This window comes from Anabas testudineus, chromosome 6 (assembly GCF_900324465.2).
Source record: "Anabas testudineus chromosome 6, fAnaTes1.2, whole genome shotgun sequence".
Lineage (NCBI taxonomy): Eukaryota > Metazoa > Chordata > Actinopteri > Anabantiformes > Anabantidae > Anabas > Anabas testudineus.
In genome coordinates, this window is record NC_046615.1 from 938,212 (window position 1) to 959,808 (window position 21,597).

Here is a 21,597-nt window from a genome sequence, read left to right on the forward strand (position 1 = left end):
ACCCAGCAGCTTTTGCAGAGTCACTGACTGAATCATGAACTGCAAGCATTATTTAGTGAATGATTAAAAGCCTGGTTGTGTCAGTAACTGGCTGGCCAGCAAATGCCTGAATGTTGGTTTGCTGACTTAGTCTGTGACTAAAATATATTCATAATCACATTCTCTTTTTTCTCAGGACCAGTAGCAGTTATAAGTGGTGAGGAGGACTCCGCTAGTCCCCTTCATCATGTGAACCATGGGATTATCAGCCCTTGTACCCTGGATGCAGGGCCAGATGCTGTGGTGATTGGAATGACTAGGATTCCCATAATAGAGAACCCGCAGTACTTCCGACATGGACACAACTGTAACAAACCCACCACCTGTAAGTACCTGTCTAGATGGAACTATGTACATGTTCATTTTCAGTCTTCACTATGAGATATGTTAGATTCCACAAGATAGTGGGTAAAACTCTATTCAAGTGTTTACGGTGTGTCCACGTGAAGGTGGCTATGAGGAGGAGTTATTTAGGTGTACTTAAAGTCTACAGATTAAGTTTCAAAATTGTTATGTGCCTCACACTTGGAGCACTTTAAATCTTACATGGACATGCAAATATTATGTATAGTGGGTATATTGTAGCATGCACCTCACTGTTCAAAAACATTGATGTTTTTGTTTTGTAATGTTCTGCCAGTATATCAGACCTGTACTCACCATGTTACAGTGGTAACAGTGAGATCTAGTAAGACTAAATCTCAGCTATAATTGTATACTCAGATACAATTGTATACTGCATTTGATTAAAGTTTAATTTAACCAAACTGTCCATTGCAATAATGGATTCTGCCCAGCATTTCAGGTATGCTAAATTTTACTTTCCTCTGATTCATCTAACTGTTCGTGTTTCTCAGCATGTCCAGCAGAAGCAGAGGCACAGTTCTGCACAATAGACAAAATATCAAGAGTAGGTTTCCAGGTATATCTAGTAAATACCAAAAACCTGACTACGCTCTGTATACCTCCGTATGCATTCTCCCTTTGAGCCAAAGATCTGCATTACGTTAGCCTCTTTCACACCAACCTCACCTTAACTATGTACAGTGACAAGAAAAAGTATGTGAACCTTTTGGAATTTCATGGTTTCTTGCATTAATTTGCCATAAAATATGATCTGATCTTCATCTAAGTTAAGAGCACTACTACAAACAACTACAATGTGCTCAAAATGATAAAGCAAAAACATTCTGGTCTTTCATGTCTTCATTGGCAGCAATAACCTCAACTAGGCACTTTTTTTTCATTTTAAGCCATTCTGTTGTGGATTTGCTCCGGTGTTTTCGTTCATTGTTCTGTTGCATCAACCAACTTCTACAGAGTTTCAGCTGATGTACAGACATTCTCACATTATCCTGAAGAATGTTTTAATACACTTGGGAATTCATCTTACCCTCAATCACTGCAAACTGGCCTGATGCACTGATCATTTTCTAACCTTTATGTAAAATCATCATTTCTCGACAATCGTAGATCCTCTGAAAGCTCCTTTTGGTGAGGCATGGCTCACATAAGTGGATTCTTCTTGTGTGGAGCAAACTCAAAAAGTTTGAGTGTTTTTTTTGTCAGTGAAAGTAGTTTAGTCCACACCTTCAAACTAATTTTGTCATTATTTCAAGAGTTCACAAACTTTTTCCATTAGCACTATAAGGTTTTTATAATTGTTCTAAATAAATAAATAAATACATAAAAGATCAGATTTTTTGTTTTATTATTTTAGGCATATTATATTTGTTAATATGTTTGACTTAGATGAATATCAGATAAAATTTTATGACAAATTAATACAGACCATATAAACCATATAACTTTACATACTTTTTCTTGCCACTGTACTTTATTCCCATCTGTTACATGAGCATCTACAGTAAAATATGAGTATCTTGAAAATATAAGCAGACAAACTGCTTATTTGGTTAACACTGAACAATGTAATTTCCCATGAGTCTTAATAATAACAGTAGTTCTGCCTCATAGGTGCTGTAGGAGCTGAGGTTAGCTACTTCTTACAACATCTACATCTCTCAGTTACCTGCTTTCTGGGCCTTATTTTGCTCTCTCTGCCTTTCTCTCTTTCTCTCTGTATCTTTCAGTCCTATAGTCTCTATTCAACACAGGTAGAAGTCTGCAACAGCAGCACGGCATCACAATTCTCTTCTTGCCATTACAGGCACATAAATCTCAGCAAATCCCCAGAAAGACCACACACACATACACACACTGACTGACTCCCCCCATTTAACTGCACACACATACACACAGTACTGATGCTGCGATTTGAACAAAGAATGTTCTACTTGAGCTCTGTTTTTGTGAATCTGGTGGTGTCGGTCACAGTATTTTGCCTTGACAGAAAAGGAAAGAAAAGAGGAGAAAGAAAACATTGTCAAACGTTAAGTGAAAAGTGGCAGTCATGGCCAATCACAATCACTATTTTTATACCTTTTACATACAGGACTATGTCCACTATTACCAGTGACAGTTTGGAAATCATGTGGAGAGTTTTACCTTGAAAAACATATTGTTGACTAACCAAATCAAAGTCACAGCATTTCAGTTGGGTTGAGGTCTGGACTTTTGACCTTAAACAGGCCCTTTAAGCTCAAAAACCCTGCAGGGTGGCTGAATTAAAACAATTCTGCAATTTCTGGGCCAAAACTATGTGAAAGACTCATTGCTAGTCATCACAAATGCTTAATTTCAGGTTACAACACCAAGGATTGTTATTTGTTTGTACCCAGGTAGACTGAAATGAAATGAAATGAAATTGAAACAAAGGGAGAACATAGACAGGGATGGGCAGCCTATGTGTGTGCGGCCAGCAACAGAGCTGAGAAAATATGTTTTATCTTGCATGTTCTCACACAGCACTTGCAATACAGTAAGTATTAGAAGCCAAAGCTGGGAAGACTTTGACAGACTTTTAAAAGTTTGAGGTCACAGGACAAGATCTTTAAATTGGAACTTCTAGCAGTTTCAGGCTCAGTGAGACTCCTTCGACTAACACAGATATACAGTCAGATATCACAAAAATGTACAGGGAGTTCAGTGTTCTTTCAACTCTGACAACAGCTCTATTTGTCCCTGTTGAGGCTGAAATAGCTGCAGGTGAATGGCCATGGTTTGTGGATGACTAGCTCATTGTCATCCCACAGCAGATGATGATGATTCTTATGTCAACAAATACATTTGTCTCATATGAAGCTTTGATGAAGATTTGATATCTCAGTAGCAGCTGTATGATAGTGGGTCTCAATCTGTTGCCACAACAACTAATTACAGGTATGGAACCATCGCAGTTTAGTAGAAAGAAAGACAACTGGCTAATGTTAGGGTTTTACCAATTTGTAGGGGTTAAGTGAAAAGGGGTAAGTACAAAGACCAAAGATTACTACTTTCATGTCTCCCACTCATTTCACACTGGAATCAAACGTCTCCCTTTAGTGGAAAAGTCCTGTATGTTATTACAAACGCTTTTGGCTTAATATACATACTCAATCACAACTTACTCTGACTCTCTCTCACTTGTTGTAAGACAAAAACTACAATAAACACTGTGACGAGGTAAAGCAATTTCCCTCTGGGATTAATAAAGTTTTTTGATTCTTGAATCTTGAATGGATAAATAATAAAACATTATGTATTCATGTTCCCATTTTTTCATGAGTTATTATTGATATAGAGCTCTAAAGGCTGTGTAGCCTTCAAGCCAGGGGTGACAGCACCTCCTAGGGCAATTATTTCATTAGATAAGGTGCATTGATGAGTACAGTAATTAACCCTCTCTTCTGTCCTTTTTCTTGTCCTTCAAACAATGCAAACCTAACAAGGACTAACAGCTTAATCTCTAGACTGTATTGACAAATGCCCCAATTTAATCATCCCCGTAGCCCCCAGACTCATAAAACATGCTTCTAGAGGGGGTGAGCTGGAAAGCTGTTTTTCTTTTTGAGACATAGACAAATTACATTTCAGTGATTTTATTGTATGGAGGTGGAGCTAAAATATATCACCCAAAGTACAGTTCTAGCCTCATTATGAAATAATAACAGTGTGGATTATTTCAGGCCTCTCTGGAAAACTGGAGGCTTTTTTCTGTTTTCACTGTGCAAAAGACAACAACAATAACAAACAAACAAAAGACAGTTGAGATCTGATAATGTTTCAAAGGTAGGCATTATTTTTGTTACTCTGTTTTTTGTTTATGTATCTTATACAGAATTCTCAGAACATTGATTCTGTTATAAGTCCAAGTTTTTATCACATGCACATCGTCCGTTTGATCAATTTGAACAACTTTTTCTAACCAAACTAGATTTCTCTGCAACTTTTCTGCAGTTCACCTTCTTCCAGTGTGAAGTAATTGATAGCTTATCACAGAGCTTATTAACACTTTGTTGAGGGTGGTGAGATCACATGTGGGATATTGGTTGGTTATGAGTCAAAGTGTGAATATGCTCATGAAGGGATGCCACTGCTTTGTAAGGTCAGGGTGTGCTCTCTGTAGGTAGGTAACAGATGTGTAATGTGCTTAATTTTCACATACTTCGTTGTGCAGGGTTTAAAAAGGTCACATATAAGGAGGCAGACTAGAGCCAATTCCTCCTTGGTTAAAAGGAATTCTTTTTTTCATGAACTTCTGTTGTTAGCAGAAGAACTTTGTGTTTTGCATAACGTAAGAAGAAAGCGTACTCCTGATTGCAATGCAAGGAAGAAAATGGCAGCGATGACAGTGTAAACAGTATGTGAGGCTAATGATTCAAACACATTAACAAAATTGTAGTGTATGTGTCTCTCATACCGCCAATAAGATAGATACTGAGAAGCACTAAGAGTATTTTTGCATGAGATTCGTCAAGTTCCTTTTCAGCTTCCTGTGTTTGGGAAGCTGCTTGAGGAATGTCGGGACATAATTTTTGAAGATGGTGTACATTTTGAGCACTGCACCACTGCCTGTATTGTTCTGGCTATGTAAGTCAGGTTTGACTGGATTAGGACAGCATCAAGACGATCATTGTCACCATGCTTCCTCTTCTTTTTTTAGCTGATGCTGGGGTAAGGGTCTCAAAGGAAAGAAAAGAACTTGATGATCTTGCAGTTATTATTAAAGAATGTGATGGTGCAAAAAGTGTTGACCTACCAAAGCAAGGGTTAAAAAGGGTGGCTTAAAGATCTTTGGGACTTTGGGACAAACAGGTGCCACATCCCTAAAATGTGCCTGTGCCACGCAGAAAAACTATATAGATACAATTTAAAAACTGCATGCAGATGACAAATAAACATGCTACTCCACCAACATCCAGTCCACTACTACCATAAAAAATGTTATAAGAGATTCACAGAATGTCTCTAGGACATCCTGACTGTTCGGCTGTGTAATTAGTCGTAACATCTCTCCTCCTTTGGTGTATAAGAAAAGCTAAAGCCACATTTCTAAAGCTTAGCCACATTAGACATGTAGCTTTCCTGTGCAGCTAATGTTCTTAGATCAGCGTCAGTTCTGGTTTTATTTTGTAGGTTTCCTTTAGTATCATCCTGGTCTGATGCTCATTTCCGAGCTCTTGACCCTCATCAGCCTAGTTGTTTGCACTTGTGTCTGGCCTTGGACAAGCTCCTGTTTGCCACTCTGACTTTGCTAGATTGTCTGCTCTGTTATGCTTTGCTTTTGTTCTCAGTAGTGACTTTCCAGATTGATGATTATTTTTCTGAAGGCTCTGCCAGCTACCAACTGTCTGTTTTTAACCAGCCTCTGCCTAAAAGTCAACAACTTGAAAGTCAGTGTAATTCCGACTATCTGTCCTGTCCCTGGATTTCTGATTCTGCATCTGGCAAATCTAGCAACTGTTACTGGTATTATGGGAGACTTCTGTGGTGTTTTGGAGACCAGTTACTACAGTTACCATCCTTATAGAGCAGTAGGCGCTGCCGTGACCCTCTCCCCTGTTGCAAAATGCTCACAGGCAGTCAGTTTTACAGTAGCCTCGTGCAACAGCCCCAGCTGCAGGCAGAGCAGGGAGGAGACCCACACCTCTGCAGCAGTGTCTCTTTTGGGGTCACTTTTCCAGTCCCAAACCTGCATAAAGCAGAAAAGGTGGACGTAGAAGTAGCAATTCAGCCCCACATAACAGTCTTTTGTAAAAATTTGATATTTAACAATCCAGGACAAAGGTGACTTATGCATTGTGGATCTAGACAAAGCATTAAAGTCATGAAGTTATTTTGAGAAGTGATGGCCTATTTCAATGGTTAAAAATTAAAAACAACTAAGAATCAGTAGAATAACGAACATGCCTGTGCAGGCTGTCCAGTGAATCATCTGTCCAGTTCGTTGATAAGGGTATTCCACACAGAGAGATAAAGGTGCTGCTGAAGTCCAGATTTTTCTTTATGTGACCACTCAAACATTGTGTGGTCTGTTTCAAAAGGTGTTATTGTCTGTGGTTTTTTTATTGCCACATGAGGTGGCATAGCATCAAATAAAAGCTGAAATTCTGAACTTTGATTTCATATCCATCATTTGATCTAAAACTCAAATGTGGTTGGTGAACAACAAATACATTTACCTTGTCTTTTAAATAGCTTTGGAGGAAAAGTGTTGAAATAGCCGCCTTAAATGAGGGTCAACTTAAGCATCACTTTACAAGGGAGTAAAAAGAAAGATTCTACTTCAGCAGCCTTTGGAAATACTTCATGGTTTCCTAAGCAAGATAGGTATCAGTGTATAGAGACTTAACAGACAGGTCAAGGAGGCACATGGCCAGGCTAAAGCATGGTTGTGGCACAATGACCTGGTCTGTGTAGTGGCAGTGTGACATTTACGTCTTGGCACCAGCATCCCGAGACCCATCCCAAGGGCCGTGGACCAAAAAGAAGCTGTTGTCCTAAAGCATAGGAGAGGGACACTACTGGTGGAGAGTCATTGCAGAGGCTATCTCAGCAGGGAGGAAATACCAGCAAAACACTCCATTGCTTCTGTGAAGACAGGAGAGAATCCACAGCGGTGCAAAAATCCATCAGGGTTCCGTCATCAGCCCAGAGCTGGCAGCTGGGGAAGCAGCTCAGATTCCCAGACACCATAGCAGTGACAACACTCAAGCCTGACTTGGTTCTTGTGTCAGATTCTTCAAGGCAGGTGCTTGTGCTGCATATGACCATGCCCTGGGAAAACTGGATGGGAGAGGCATTTGGGAGAAAGAGGGTGAAAAAATAGCTTTCATACAAATATTGAAGCAAGAGCTGGAAGACTCTGTGTTTTCCCATCGAGATCCAAAAAGACCCAAGGTATACTGTATTAAATCACTTCATAAAAAAGTCACTACAACAACTATTACTACTACTACTGCTATTTATTATATCATCACATCTGGTTAAAAAAAAAGCTTTAAATTGAGAAATCTACACTTCCCAGTTTAAGAGAGCCTTTAGTCAATTTTGAAGAATTCACTGTGTTCAGCTCAAGTTTGACACCAGTTATACTAAAAAGGTGATGTCTAGATTGTCTAGATGTCTAGAATTTCAATCAGGCAACAAAGGCTCAGTCATGCAGCGAGCATCAGTCAATGCTGCAGACACAATATGTTGTCTTCCTGAAGCTGTGGGGTTGTTCCATCAGCTTTGCTGTGGTTATCCATTAGGTAAAAGCATAGAAGGTCATGACACAAAACACTAACCACTAGCTCAGACCAGACCGGCAACTACTGAACTGTAAGCATAGCTGTGCAAGATTTGTCAACAGAGACCATAAAATTTAACCTAACTTAGGCATTATGTATTGTAAGTATTTATTTGAATTAATTTCACACCACATGAATATAATTAATCTGCAAGCATATTGCAATAATAAAGTATTGTTCAATCAGGAGACTTGTTTTCATCATATAGTGAGATTAGGATTATTAAGGATTGTTACTGTATCAAGATCATGGTAGGTTACAATTGGCAAGATAATAGGAAAACACACTGAATGTTTATCACCTTGGCCACGTTAATGCTTATTAAATCAAAGTAAAGGCACTCAAGTAACCAGGTTACAGTTGCTTTTTTCGAGTAAGCTGATTTCTTACATGATTGTACCTGGGTAGCACAATCAGGGTAAAGAATTAATGAAACCCAGGAAGATTTGTCCTGAAGAACTCACCACTCTACTACTATCAGCTGAGAAGTGCAGCTAGATGAAAGAAGAAATCATTACACGGAGCAATTCTGCCACATTTTTAAACCAGTCAGCCAAAATCCAACTAGAACTGGAACCAACATAAGGTTCCCTGTAGAAGTCTAAATAATTAACTTATCACTGTCTATTTCTACAATTCAGTGCTCTGTAAAAAGGAGCTCTGTGACTCTTTCCGTGTGTCTCTCTCACAGCACTGTCAGTCACCCCCCTCAGCACATTACAGAAAGAACAACATTCAAGAGGCTGCTTTCTCTGCCTCCATACAATCATGCTTTTAAAATAAGTACAAGGTAGAGGAGCAAACAGTTTACTCATCTGCTGCAACTATACACAGATTACCAGAAAACTTGTTTCCCAATTACCTAAGAAATCTGGTTTCTCTAAGTAACCTGGTTACTTAAATAAATGTAAATGTACTGAATGGGAGTCCTGACAACTATAGAATGACAAATGTATTTGTGTGTGTGTGTCTGTGTGTGTGTGTGTGTGTGTGTGTGTGTGTGTGTGTGTGTGTGTGTGTGTGTGTGTGTGTGTGTGTGTGTGTGTGTGTGTGTGTGTGTGTCGTAAGCAGGCTAATTAGTACTGTTACAAATAGCCCGGGTTAATGTTGTCATTAACACTGAGAAACAGGGAATAGTCACCCTTCAACAGTAACACACATACACACATGAAATAACATGAGCATACAGTACAGCTTCATGCAGCCAGACTAATAGTCAGACTTATACTATTATTATACGACTTATACTAATTAATAATCTACTTATTGAAACACCCTGGTTATCCATACCACCAACTCCTACCCCTTCCACCGTTCTACCTTGCAGCAATGCAGAAGAGTCAGCAAGGTGAATACACCCCCATGTGTGAGCACTCTGTATACTGGAGATAAAAGGAAACAAACCTGTTTCTCTTTTTTACTAGACCAAATTATTATATATACTTATATATCTAATGTGGTTTGTTGTAAACACAGGTCAAATGTTTCTGTGTAACATTTACTGTATACAAAGTGATACTTAGTGTATTTATGTAGGTTTCATCCTTCTCATAGTGTTGGTGTAATGTGATATTAATGTAAAATAAAGTAGAAACCACAAGTTTTGCATTTTATTGCAATTCAGTTCAATTTAATTTGTATAGCGCAAAATCACAAAAACAAAAACAAAAGTCATCTCAAGGCACTTTACAGTGTTTAAGGTTTTAGACCTATTTATTATTATTAATATTATTATTATTATTATACACTTATTTAATAATAATTAAATAACTGCATACAGAATTATATAGAAAACCCCACAACCCTACTTGAGCAAGCACTTGGCGACAGTGAAGGAAAAACTCTCTTTAACAGAGGCTCAGGGTGGGCGGTTGTCTGCGTCGACTGGTTGGGGTGAGTTAAAAGAAAAGAAAGAACAGAACAGCAGGACAACATATAACAACAACAAGCAGAAAAAACACTGGGCAGGTTGGTAGGGCCAGTAACTGCACTTTGGATATATACAGCTCCAAGGCCGAGGATACCTGCAGAAAAGTACAGAGAGAGAGAGAGGGAGAAAACACAAAATGACATGCAATGGTGGCATTTGAATGGATAGAGGAGAGGAGGTCCCCCAGCAGACGAACATCTATAGCAGCATAACTAAGAGATGGTCCAGAGACACCTGATCCATCTCTAACTATAAGCTTTATAAAAAAAGGACAGTTTTAAGTCTAGTCTTAAATGTAGAGAGGGTGTCTGCCTCCAGAACCTGAACTGGGAGCTGGTTCCACAGGAGAGGGGCTTGATAGCTAAAGGCTCTGCCTCCCATTCTACATTTGGAAACTCTAGGAACCACAAGTAAACCTGCAGCCTGAGAACGTAGAGTTCTGCTTGGAAGATATGGAACTATGAGTTCTTTAACATAAGATGGAGCTTCATGTCATGGTGCTTTATATGTGAGGAGAAGTATTTTAAATTCAATTCTGGATTTTACAGGGAGCCAGTGGAGAGAAGCTAATGTAGGAAAAATCTCTCTTGCTAATTCTAGTCAGAACTCTGGCTGCAGCATTTTGGATTAACTGGAGGATTTTTAAGAAGGTCCTAGGACATCCTATTAATAGTGAATTGCAATAATCCAGTCTTGAAAAAAACAAATGCATGAACTAGTTTTTCAGCATCTTTTTGAGATAGGATGCTCCTAATTGTAGCAGTATTCCTTTGGCGGAAGGATATATTCTGGTCAAAGATAACTTTAGATAAGATAATGAGATTTCTCACAGTATTACTTGAGACCAATGCTTTATAATCTAAGGTATCAATCAGATGTCTCTGAGTTTATTGTGGTAGCAAAGGACATCCAGGCCTTTATGTCTTTGAAGCATGCTTGAAGTTTGAGAAGTTTCTTCTGGTTTCATAGATAAATATAGCTGGGTATAATCTGCATAGCATTGGAAATGTTTGGAGTGTTTCCTAATAATATTGCCTGAGGGGGGCATAGAAATGATGAAAAGAATCGGTCAGTAGTAGTATATCATGTTCCAGTCTGTGTAATAAAATGTTGGAATCTATAGGGTCAAATGCAGCACTAAGATCCAGCAAAACAAGTATGTAGAGAAGCCACAGCTCACAGCTCTCTTTCATGGTTATTGCACAGAAACTAGAGTGTTTGTTTTCAAGTAATTACTGTAGCTCTTGGTGTTAATGCACATTAATGCACATGTGGGTTTGACCTACTTTTACCTAAATATACCCATTGCTCATACCATACTTGGTTATTATTTTGTTAATTACCATATTACAATGTAAGCATTTTTTAAAATTGAAATCATTCCCTAGTTACATTAAAAATATCACTCTTACCTGCTTATTTCTAGGGTATTACACAATGTATGACCTTGATATTACCCCACTATTGTCCCAATATTATCAAGCTGCAAAGCTAAGTGCTACTAGAGATTTTATTGGATTTAAGGAATTCAGTATCTCTGTTTTTGTGTCTGTCAGATGTTCAGCATATTAAACGGCGGGACATAATTTTGAAGAGGGAGCTCGGAGAGGGAGCTTTCGGCAAGGTCTTCCTGGCTGAGTGTTACAACCTAAGCCCCACCAAGGACAAGATGCTGGTAGCTGTAAAGGTATGTCACATAAGCTGTGTGTGTGTGTGTTTTGATGGATAGACAGCATCTCTATGGTAGCATATACAATTTTTAATAGCATTTATCTACAAGACAACTATTACCATTTGACATGTACACTAACGTATTCTGGCGGTATAGTAAGAGAACAAAACACACAGTGTGATTTTTAAGACAGGACAGACAGGACTTAGGACATGTTCATATCTAATACTGTAGTTAACAATTTATCTAAAAAGGTAATTTATTCCATCCATTTTATGCCATATATACAGCAGTATTTTTGACATGAAGGTTTAGGAAGCAATTCAATTCAATTTCAGTTCAATTCAGTTTTATTTGTATAGCGCCAATTCACAACAGAAGTTATCTCAAGGCACTTTACAGTGCAAGGTTTAGGACCTTACAGAGAAAAAAAATTTTATGGAAAACCCAAAAATCCCATTTAAGCAAGCTTTAGGCAGTGGAGAGGAAAAACTCCCTTTAGAGGAAGAAACCTCCAGCAGAACCAGGCTCATAGTGTGCGGCTATCTGCCTCACTTAATTAATAATTCATACACCTGTGAACTAGAGTGAAGATTAATTCAATTCCATATCTCAGTTCATCAGTAATTACTACTAGCTATAATGTGTTTATACTTATTTAGTAGACAATCTGAAGTACAATCAACAGTAGTAAGTTGTGTTGGGAAAAGTGTAATAATGAATATTATTTTTATTACCATAACCAAATGTCAGAAAAGTAAATAAGAGAGGATGCAGGTGCTTACAATTTTTAACAAGTGATTGCTGAATGCAGGCCTACCAGTGACTGATCTTAGCAATTACAAACCCTATTTTTTAGAAAAGTTTGATTTCTTTAATTGCTTGAAGTTTTATCTGATACAAGTACAAAGAAAATATTTTAAATGTTTTAATAAGAAATAAGCAAATTTAGAGTTTGATGCTGCAACACACTCAAAAAAGTTGGAACAGAGACCAAATAGGTAAAAGATCTCAAAAAGCAACACATCATGCCATGACTTAAAGAAAATCAAGTACAGATGAGAAACCAATAACTGACATGTATATATCTAGAAAGTGTTACAAAGTCATTTCTAAGGCTTTGGGACTCCACGATGAGAGCCATTATCCACAAATGGAGCAGTGATGCACCAAAAGGGCAAGATAAAAACGGAAAAAAGATATTGTGTTTAAATTATTAATAATAAGTTTGGAAGGAACCCTGAGAAAATCTCTAAATGCATTAATGTACAGTAGTGTCAAAATACATGAAATGTGGTTGTGTTGTTGGTGTTACATAGCAACACAGACAGAAAATGCACAATATGCAGCCAAGGCTTGAACAAGTTGATCAGACACATATTTATTTATGAGGCTTGTATTAGTGACTGCAACATTTAGTCATTATCTCAACACTAAATTTTCCAAATGTGTGATTTTGAATAAAATATGTCTGTCTCCTTTGTTAATAAATCAAGGTCAAAGTTTCTGACACTTCATTAGCCTTGTTATTGTCAAACTACATTATACAAGACAGAGCAACTCCTGGGTAGGAATATTATATCAGCAGGATTATATCAGGCTCTCTCAGCCTGACAAGAGCAGAGAAGAGGAAAATTAGTTGAGAGAGGAAGATAGGTGACAGAGATAAACAAGAAAGTAACAATGGCAGCAGCATTAAGGCTATTAACAATAATCTGAGTGGGTCAATTGGTTATTGTCTTTTACTGAACAATATGTTTGGTGTCCCCTGTCAGAGTATTTATCTGTTCTGTATAGCTTGAATGGATGTCATTTCATTTGTTTTTCCTTTTTATTTTCTGAGCTGCTTTAGAAACATCTGCTCTGACCTCAAGTAACCTATTTGTCTTACATTACAAAGCATCAAGCACTGTTACAACGTAGTACTAGTTGTAAGGAGAGGAAATGAGGAGAATAATCAAAGAGACACTAAGGCAGGTCAAAGGTTATCAGTTCGTCCATATCATAATGTTTACTGGATAGTTACAAAAACATCTCAAAGAAGACAAAAGGAGAAAGAGGAGGGATTTAAAATTCAAGTTAATTATCAGAGTTATAATGGAATCATGAATAAATACATAATATTATTTAGACATTTTACAGTAGAAACTATTTCCTGTTAACACTTCAGCCTAGTGAGATATAAATAATCTAGGAAGTTCTTTTCTATCTATCTATTATCAACAGTCCTAACTAACTTCACTCTTAATTGTCTTTTTTGCATGACTCATACTACATTGCAGCTATTACTGTTAAGAAAATAAACTTTTATCATTGCTATGGCAAACGACAGTGAAAGATAAACAAATAAAAACAGGTAAGATACAGGAGGAAGTGCTGTTTCCATGGCAACAGAGGTACCACTGCAGGATAGATACAGGAGAGAGGACTCTCACCATTGTCAAAGTCTAACTGGTTTTGATTTAGTGTGATGCAGTCTCTCTCTCTCTCTGCAGACTCTGAAGGACCCCACTCTAGCAGCCAGAAAAGATTTCCAGCGTGAGGCTGAGTTGCTGACAAACCTCCAGCACGAGCACATAGTAAAGTTCTATGGAGTATGTGTGGACGGAGACCCTCTCATCATGGTCTTTGAGTACATGAAGCACGGAGATCTCAATAAGTTTCTCAGGTGAGTTTATGAGACAAACAACAGGTGAGGTAGGAGGAAGCGATTAAATACTGTGTATGAACTCATCAAAGACTCTGGACTAATCCCAAGTGGCTTATAATCACAGTTTCCCTCACATGCCATAGTCCCTCCCACAAGATGTGAGGAGAACTGCAAGGCAAAGAAGCAATAGCTTTATTTCTCATTTTGACCACCTCAGCTGTTGCCTGTCTTGACTTTATGTCCTTTATGACTTTCATTGACTTAACTGTGATTTTTCAGACAAGTGTCAAGACTGTGGGGGTGAAGTGTGTGTGGTAGAGAGCCGGTACACACCGAGTGAAAAAATAGACTTCTCTGTAGGTTGATGCCTTATTTTGAAGGTTGTCACCAGAGTACGACCACCTGCTTGTTAAGTACTGTTCCTTCTTTCTTTCCACCCACACTTCCCTTGTGTAAGGTGACTGACTGGAGCCAGCCTGTTTATAAAAAACATTTCTAGTCAACTTCCTGTTGGAAAGTTGAGTTGGCTCACTTTTTGGAAAGTACTAAATATAAATGACAGAGTTGGCTTGAGCATCATATGCTGCCTTACTATGAGAGCCTTGATAGTGTGTTATGAACTGATTGATAAATGACTCTGTTTAATAGACTGACAGACTGACACATGGAGCTGTTCCACTGGTTATAGAAAACACACCTTTAAGTAAAAACATATCTCTGAAAGTGTGTATTTTTAGCTTTAGGTTAAACATTCCTTGTTCATAGCACTGATATACTGAACTCTTCCTAAGTTCCTGTGACAGTAGGCACTAGGACAAGATATACATTAAAATTGTTGCAGATATTTAACAGTGTGTAAAACATAAACCTTGTCTACCAAGTAGCATTTGGCTAAATCTTAATTTACTCAATGTGAATGTTTTTGAATGCCTTAATAACCACAAACCTACCTACCTCCCTAAAAATCAAACTTTCAGTATATATCTGTAATCACATTTTGTTGGGTAAGAAGTCACAAATAGGTGACACAGAATGTCATTCGAAAGAAGAGAACAGAAAATCATTTCAAGTTAGGTGTCTGACACATAAAAAAAGCTGCAATGCAGAATTTTACACTGTATTGTCAGATGATCAGGTGCCGAAACACAAAGGTTACCAGAAATTCTCCTAAACTTGAATGATCAGCTTGACCAGCTAGTGAAAAATTATCTTTTGTGTGGACACTGATGTATGCAACTAACTTAAATTAGCATCAGTTTCCAACAGCTGCTAACCAACAAGACAGAGGAATCATGAAGTGGTGATTCTTTGACTTTTTTACTAAACCATATTCCTGCATATCTGATGCGTTTTGAAGATAATGGACAACAAAATCTCCCGTAGCTGTGTTGTAATGTGAACTCTGAACTTGTGAAGCATCTGTATGAGTGTCCCTACATTCCAGTTTAATTTCTGACCAACTTCTAAAGAGGACCATATTCATGTATTGTTTATTTAATACTTTGGATACACCTGCATGTGGACCAGGATCTAAGATGTGTGATAACCCAGGAGGGTCAAGCTGCTTCTTGTCTCTGTTGAAACAAATGTTGTTGTTGCCAAACCATTATTATAATTTGTATTAAGTGAACTGTAAATGTCTTCTTGATGAAACCTCAATTTGTGTGTCTTTGTTCATTTTTTAATACTTTTATATTTGACCTCTATGTACCACATTAAAAATGTTTACTATTGAACAAGCCATGTGATTTAGTCACACCAGCATGATGTCGGATTAAAAAGCTGCAGATTAAGTGGTTTTATCTGCCATCTGTTACTGATCTGAGTTCAACTGATTCTACAGTTTTACCAGTTAGACAACAGACATTATTCTTATTTTTGAGGGTCAGATTTAGCCCATAGGCTGCTAATAAGCTAAATCTGGCCTTGTAATGTGTTAGTTCCCTGCCTCAGTGGAGGGTATCTGTGAGCTGCTCTGTGACTAATAGATAAGGCAGTCTGACAGAACAAAGCTGTAGATAGAGAGAAACAGAGTCAGCAGAGAGACCTTACCTCTACTGTCTGGTGTGCTGCTGCTGAGGATGTCTGAGGAGACTCATTCAGGTTACACACAGGAAATTGAGCTGTCAGCTCTGCTAACACTTTTATTTAACACACTGAAGTGAACCAAGGGTATAAGCAAACATGACAATGCCATGGATGTTTTAGAAGAAACAGATGTAGCAGGATGCTACACAGCAGGAAACCTTGTTTTGTATCAAAAGTGAAACATCATCGTAGTTGTTGTATGGTGTTGTAGTTAAGTTTCAGCAACTCAAATCAAGTTGTTTTTTTTTTTGGGAAAGATGGCACTGTTCAATCTAAAAGGTCTAATACTAACACTCCCCAGTAAGCATGCACACCACAGTGTCATGATACCATGATATGACAAAACATAACATCATTATACTAAATAATTAAAAAAATGAATTTCTGTGAGATATACAGAAATATGTGGTGTGTCAAAAATCAAATCAGCTGGTTTATCCTGTGTTATTGAAGAAACAAATTGTCAATATAAAACATGTAGTGACCCTCACATAATCCCTTTAAATAAATAGTTTTATTTAAATAATTAGCAACAGTATAATTGCTTATACTAAAACATCAATGCAATGTAATATCAAAGCAACATTTAGTGGATTACTGGATTCTTTGTATTTAAGTAACAGTGTTTGAATCAATCTCAAGAGCCTTTCTCAAGTAGTGCAAAAAGAACGCACGGAAGAACATACAACAACTTCAAAATATATGAACTGTGAACCTGAAAACTAGTACATGACACTGGTTTATGGTCCCTGGTCTCTACCTCACTTATCCCTTGACAAAAATCCCCATATTAAGTCAGCGTGTGCCGCCCTACCTTCTCATTCACTGCAGGCTGCATCGAATGAGAGTAAAATCTAAATGCCTAAATTGTAAATTGCAGTTGGTACGCTAATGAGCTGCATTATGTCTGCTGTGATTAGATGTTATTTGCTCTCAGGATGCTTTGCCCTGCAGAATAGAACATTGGTACTTAGTCCGCCGCCAGTAAGTGAAATCTGCCAGTGCTTATGGGTGTGTGTGTCTATGTATGTGTGCTTGTATGGGACAGTGTTACAGTGAATCTCTGTGTGCTTCAGATGCTAATTTCAGCTGAGTAATTGTGTTCCCATTAAAGTGCTGGCATCAATTCATCCAGGACACACTGCTAATTTAGCCAGCACCCGTTTCCCTCCAAACCACATACATACACACACTCACACACCAAACTGCCTTGCTGAATTTCTTACTAATTAGAGACTCAGCAGTCAGTGAAGCTGAAAACACACGCTTTAGTCACACAGACAAACACAGGGTGACTACTGGTTTAACTTTGTATTTAACTATACAGATCACAGCTTAGCTTCCTCCACTTTTCTGTCTCTCTAAATCATTGATCCCCCTTAAAACACACGACAGACAGTATTTGATTATAATGGTCACCAGCATGGGATTGTAGCTGACACTTATTATTTTTATAGATTTAGATATAAAGGTTAACAGGTTCATTTACATTAATTTGCATTACATCATGTTTTAGTGTTACTTTAGGGTTACAACAGTGTGAAAATATGTAAAATGGAATGTAAATACACAGGGTATGAAATTAAATTAGTGCCTGAACAACCTTGTGTGCTGAAAATAACGTTTCTATGCAACAAGTGTCACCAAGTGTCAACCATGATTAGGTTTTTGTAGCAAACATAATCATTTAATCATTTTTTTTATGTAGCATGTTTTTTGAATGAATGGAGCAACGCTTGTTAATGGTAAGCAATTCACAAAGAAGCTCTTAGGGTGGATAGAAGGCATATAGTGTGCAGGAATGGGGTTCAGGCAAAATAAAAGCACTTTAGTTAGGGTTAGAGAAAGGTTGTTATTTTGTTTAAAATTTAATACAGGCATTACTTCCACAATCTTCAGTCCGTCCAAAAAAAAACTACAAGAAAAAATCTTTAATAACAGTAAAAACCTAAAACTGGATGTTGTACTGAAAGATTAGATTTTTTTGCAAAAAGAAAACAAGTTGTTGCAGATTAGAGATTATGATATATATTAATGTATTTCTAACATCAGTTACGCTAATAGTCAACATATCCCCATTATGCATATGGAAAAAAGTAATCTGATTTCATTTACTTTCCAACAGAAACATCTGTCAGTTTAGTTGTATAGAAATATCATTTTTAGGAGACTGGTCTGAAGGAAGGAAACAAATCATAAAACCTCTTGTGTGCTTTTGAAAATGGTCAGCAGTCATGTGAACTAAACTCTATTTACAGTTAATGGGCTACAACATGCAAAACTGTCAGTAAGGCCCTACAAAACACAAATGTCAAGATACATTAGGCTGTAATTGGTGTTACAGTTGTTTCATATGAGGCAAGTAGATTTGATCAAAGATTTTTTTGAGCCGCTCAGTACTGACTCTCACTTCTTCCTCAGAGCCCATGGGCCAGATGCTATGATCCTGGTGGATGGACAGCCTCTTCAGACCAATGGGGAGCTGGGTCTGTCCCAGATGCTTCACATAGCGAGTCAGATTGCAGCTGGGATGATCTACTTGGCGTCTCAACACTTTGTGCACCGTGATCTGGCAACCAGAAACTGTCTGGTGGGAAATGGCCTTCTGGTGAAGATAGGAGACTTTGGCATGTCCAGAGACATTTATAGCACAGATTATTACAGGGTAAGAACATGTCTGCTTGTTCCATTTTCTGTTTGCCTCCTCTCACTGACCTAAAATGAAAGAATATATATTGTATAGACACAGATCTCATATATCACTTGTACATTTAGTCATTTGGAAGATACTGTTATGCAAAGCAACTCACAAGTGAGATACAAAGCAAGCAAATATACACAAAAATGTAGATTTGTTCACTTTTCCATTAAGTAATTCATAGACAGTGCTGCAGATGTACGGTCTGTATGGCAAATATACAGTAAGACTTACATAAATGTAAAGGTTCTAGTTAATGAGGGTGCAAATATAGTGCCAAAAATAACACTATATTAGGAAATTTTGGAAGTTTTATTATGATAAGAATGAGGTAAATGTGTTTGAAGATGGGTGTGAGCACAGGAAAGGAGTTTGGCATTAGCGTTCTATGCGTGTCAAAAAAGACAAAGACAAAAGACAAAGTAACAAGAAAATATTAAACAGCAGTGAGCACAAAAGGTAGAAACAAGAACAATTAAATTTGTCAACAGCCTTTTCACATAAACATCAACTGTAGTGAATCTTATTCCTAGGTGAATTAAGGTTATTCCATCAATTGATTTTTTCTTCCCTGATGTCACGGGCATATTCTAAGATGACAATGCCAGGATTCATCTGGCTCAAATTGTTAACGTGGTTCAGGGAGCGTGATACATAATCTTTATACATGGAGTCTAGACCTTATCCCCATTGAGAATCTTGGCTGGAGAAGACTTTGCACAGTCAGACTCTCTCATCACCAATTCAAGATCTTGGAGACAAATAAATGCAACTTATCGAAACAATGCCACAGGGAATGTGTGCCGTAATCAAAGCAAAAGGTGGTCCAACGAAAAATCAACGTGTGGCTTTTTATTTTTTTCTTTTGGATGGGTGTAGTATGTCAGTACACTGTAATGGTGAAAGTATACAGTCAGTTGCAGGGGATGCTGGAGCAGATTCCAGCTGTCACAGGGTGAAAGCCAGGGTAAAACCTGACATCTGTTATGTAGATAGGTAAAAAGGCTTGACTTTAACTGTATAAGTTAATACACTGCAGTTACACATCAGCTGTAGCTGCAGATGATCTGCCACTTTGCCTAACTCTGCCACGTGGCTCATATAGTGTTTATCCATAGTACGCAAATACAATCACAATAATAACAACTGAAGCACACATATAGCTACAGTAGCAATTGACAGCACCATCCCACCCATGATCCCAGCTACCGCCAGTCAGTGTCACAGCCTAATAACACAGTGTTGAGAGCTGGCTAGCTCAATTAACTATCCATCTGTCTAAGTTACACTGGTACTTGCTGCTCAGCAGCCACAGCTGAGGGTGAACCCACTTTCTGTGGCCACAGCCAGCAGGATCTTACTGCATGACACAGGCTATACTCTAAGAATAGAGACTAAACTGAATTTTTGAAAAGCTTATCATTTAGTTTATGTTCATAACTATAGCACTGTTTTGAAAGCAGTATGACTTAAATAGATGTAATGCTTCCTTCAGTTTGCCTGTGCCTTTGGTAGCAAAGAATTGGAGGTTATCATTGTCAACTTCCACTCCATACTAACTAGTTTGTTAAGTTTGCTTGCAGCTGTTGTTAAAAGCCTTTGAATTGTTTTAATGAGTGCTGGATCTTGGATGAGATTTTGAATTTCTCATGTGTGTCCCACATGGAGAAAATGAAGAAGTCTGGCAGTATGGTTCATGCCTATGTAGAAATTGTCTTCACAGACAATGGCAGCAGCTGCTCAGAGGGATTTCTCAGCAGTCCTCTCAGCACTGTAATTGGCATGGTGGATAAATTTGTATTTAGCAGTAAATGTCAGTGACTCCATTGAGTCCTATCCTCCTAAGTAGCTTGTGTGGACTTTTTTTCTTTTTAATGGCGGCCACATCGTCTCAGCAGCTGTGGATAATAACAAAAAGGGGTGACTGACTCTTGGTTAATTTGAACTCATCAGCAGTGAACTGGTTCAGTGGTTCAGTTTGCAGTTATACTTTATGTCTGTCTTGTTTGTATTGCTCATGTGCACTCACCCCTACCTTTGTGCAGCGCAGTGTTGATTTGTATTGGTTTGGTTTGTTTGTTGTGTTGTGTTAATGTCAGCTGAGTCTAAAAGAAGACATTTAGTTAGCAGCAAAAAAAAAAAAAAAACAAATGCACACACACACACACACACAAAGAATATTAAATTAATACATTCATTTATAGAGCACGTTTTTAAACATGTGTTACAAAGTGTTTCACATAAGAAACAAAAAATACAGGTAGCCCAACAAATCCAAGAACACACACATAAAGAAGACATCCAACTGATGTGGGCGTATGGAATTATTTAGAATATCTTGGTATCGTCACACATAACACGTTTATAAGCAAATCCAGTGAGAGTCCAGCATCAGTCTCTCAAAAGCCTTTATGATGTGTGAGGTCAGAGCCACTGCTCTGTAGTAATTGTGGGCACTGGGCGTGGCTTCTCATTCACAGGAACTAACCATGACCCTTTCCAGCCAAAAGGAACTCTCTGCAGATGGCTTCGGTTAAAGATGTGTTAGAGAACTCCACATAGCTGATGGACACAGGATTTCAGCACCCTTGCCTTACAGCCTTTGTGGTGAGATGGTGCTGCTGAGATGAACACTACATGGGTGGTTGCTAAGTTGTGTGGGGAAGGAGCCTGAGGCTCAACCTGGAATCTACTGGACAAGACATTAAATTCATCGGCTGGTCTGGCCATTAAATTCATTGTCTCTATCTGTACACAACTGGGAACTGAGGAGACCAGTTGCTTGAGTTTTGGAAAAGGAATATCGTCCCATTCTTCCCAGATATAGGCTATAGGACCCAGGACTTG

General features: G+C 38.1%; 1 protein-coding gene across 2 annotated transcripts in view; it reads left to right on the plus strand.

Moving 5' to 3' along the window:
* The window catches only part of LOC113165337 (NT-3 growth factor receptor-like), a 138,046-nt gene that overhangs the window by 106,970 nt on the left and 9,479 nt on the right, over window positions 1–21,597 (plus strand). For both annotated transcript variants that reach the window (XM_026364750.1, XM_026364749.1), the window contains 4 exons: window positions 176–364; window positions 11,199–11,329; window positions 13,810–13,982; window positions 18,474–18,717. In XM_026364750.1, the coding sequence (XP_026220535.1) occupies window positions 176–364; window positions 11,199–11,329; window positions 13,810–13,982; window positions 18,474–18,717 (737 nt within the window). The remainder of the gene's footprint in view (window positions 1–175; window positions 365–11,198; window positions 11,330–13,809; window positions 13,983–18,473; window positions 18,718–21,597) is intronic.